The sequence below is a fragment of the Sinocyclocheilus grahami genome, unplaced genomic scaffold (genome assembly GCF_001515645.1).
Source record: "Sinocyclocheilus grahami isolate Dianchi unplaced genomic scaffold, SAMN03320097.WGS_v1.1 scaffold2418.1, whole genome shotgun sequence".
NCBI lineage: Eukaryota > Metazoa > Chordata > Actinopteri > Cypriniformes > Cyprinidae > Sinocyclocheilus > Sinocyclocheilus grahami.
This window is the reverse complement of record NW_015507597.1, coordinates 8639-10098: the sequence shown is the minus strand read 5'-3', so window position 1 is coordinate 10098 and position 1460 is coordinate 8639. Positions and strand designations below refer to the sequence as shown.

Genomic DNA, 1460 nt, shown 5'->3' with positions numbered 1-1460 from the left:
ATTTGTATGGTTTTGTAATATCTGTATCACCGATTTTCTTATGTGCCATAGAATTGGATTACAGATCAACTGTTTTGCAGATTGTTATGGATTAAAACCATTACAATTAACCATTAAAGTTGCTCTGACCATAAAAGTAACAGGCTGGATGTACATTAACCTTACAAAGCATATCATAGAAGATCATATGTTTTGTCTAGAGCTTTGTAATTAGGATGAGTTCAATTTATGAGGATTTTTTTAGCAAGCCATTAAATCACTCGAGACTTGACTCGGACTCCAGCGATAAAGACTTGTGAACATCGCTGCGTGGTTCCTCCGCAGCAGTGAAAAACACTTTCCACATTCAGAACAGGAATGTGGCTTCTCCTGCGTATGAACCGTCAGGTGTGTCTTCAGGTTTGATGACTGAAGAAATGTTTTGCCGCACTGATCACATGCATACGGCTTCTCTCCGGTGTGGATCCTCATGTGATCAGCAAGATTGTGTCTGTATGTGAAACTTTTCTCGCACTGATCACACTTGAACGGCTTCTCTCTGGTGTGAACTCTCATGTGATCAGCAAGATTGTGTCTGTATGTGAAACTCTTCCCGCACTGATCACACTTGAACGGCTTCTCTCCGGTGTGATCTCTCATGTGTCGTTTAAGGTTTGCTGATTGCGTGAAGCTCTTTCCACATTGGCCACAAATGAACGGCTTCACTCCAGTGTGAACACTCATTTGACCCTCAAGACTAACTTTGTTTGAGAATCTCTTTTCACACTGACCGCACATGAACGGCTTCTCTCCGGTGTGGGTCCTCATGTGATCATTAAGATGATGTTTGTATGTGAAACTCTTCCCGCACTGTTCACATGTGTGTGGCTTTTCTCCAGTGTGGATTTTCATGTGTACTTTAAGATGTGCTGATTGTGAGAAACTCTTCCCGCACTGATCACATGTAAATGGCTTTTCCCCAGTGTGGATTTTCATGTGAATTTTAAGGTTTCCTCTTTCTTTGAATTGGTTTCCGCACTGATCACATGTGAACGGCTTCTCGCCGGTGTGAACTCTCATGTGATGCTCAAGACTTTGCTTGAATGGGAAACTCTTCCCACACTGAGTGCAGGTGACAGATTTATCGGCTTTTCTTTTCTTTAAAAATGTATTTTTAGTCTTCGAGCGACTCGAACGTTTTTCTCCAGGTTTGTGATGATGTTTCTCCTCCACTTCACTCCGTTCTTCTCTCTCCTCGCTCTCTTCCATCAGCTCTGAAATGAAAAAAAATAATTTAAAAAATCACTTTAAATAAACCAATATTCAAAGAGTGAAATATGAAAGCGAGTCCTGATGTAATAGCAGAAACGAGACAGCTGCTGTAAAACATTATGATCATTCTGGTGTGTTTTTATGAATTAATTGCATGAATGAGGTACATTGACATTTTAGTTATTGTTTTCAAAACATTTTAGGCACAA

At 40.3% G+C, this 1460-nt stretch overlaps 1 protein-coding gene across 1 annotated transcript; it reads right to left on the bottom strand.

Annotated features, from left to right (window-relative positions):
* Positions 1 to 240: 240 nt before the first annotated feature.
* Positions 241 to 1248, bottom strand: LOC107574971 (gastrula zinc finger protein XlCGF8.2DB-like). Its single transcript, XM_016261390.1, has one exon. The coding sequence runs from the start codon at positions 1246 to 1248 to the stop codon at positions 241 to 243; it is 1008 nt and encodes a 335-aa protein (XP_016116876.1).
* Between the last annotated feature and the right edge of the window lie 212 nt (positions 1249 to 1460).

Coding starts and splice junctions, on each gene's coding strand:
- LOC107574971 (XM_016261390.1), bottom strand. CDS start 1,248: ATGGAAGAGAGCGAGGAGAGAGAAGAACGGAGTGAAGTGGAGGAGAAA.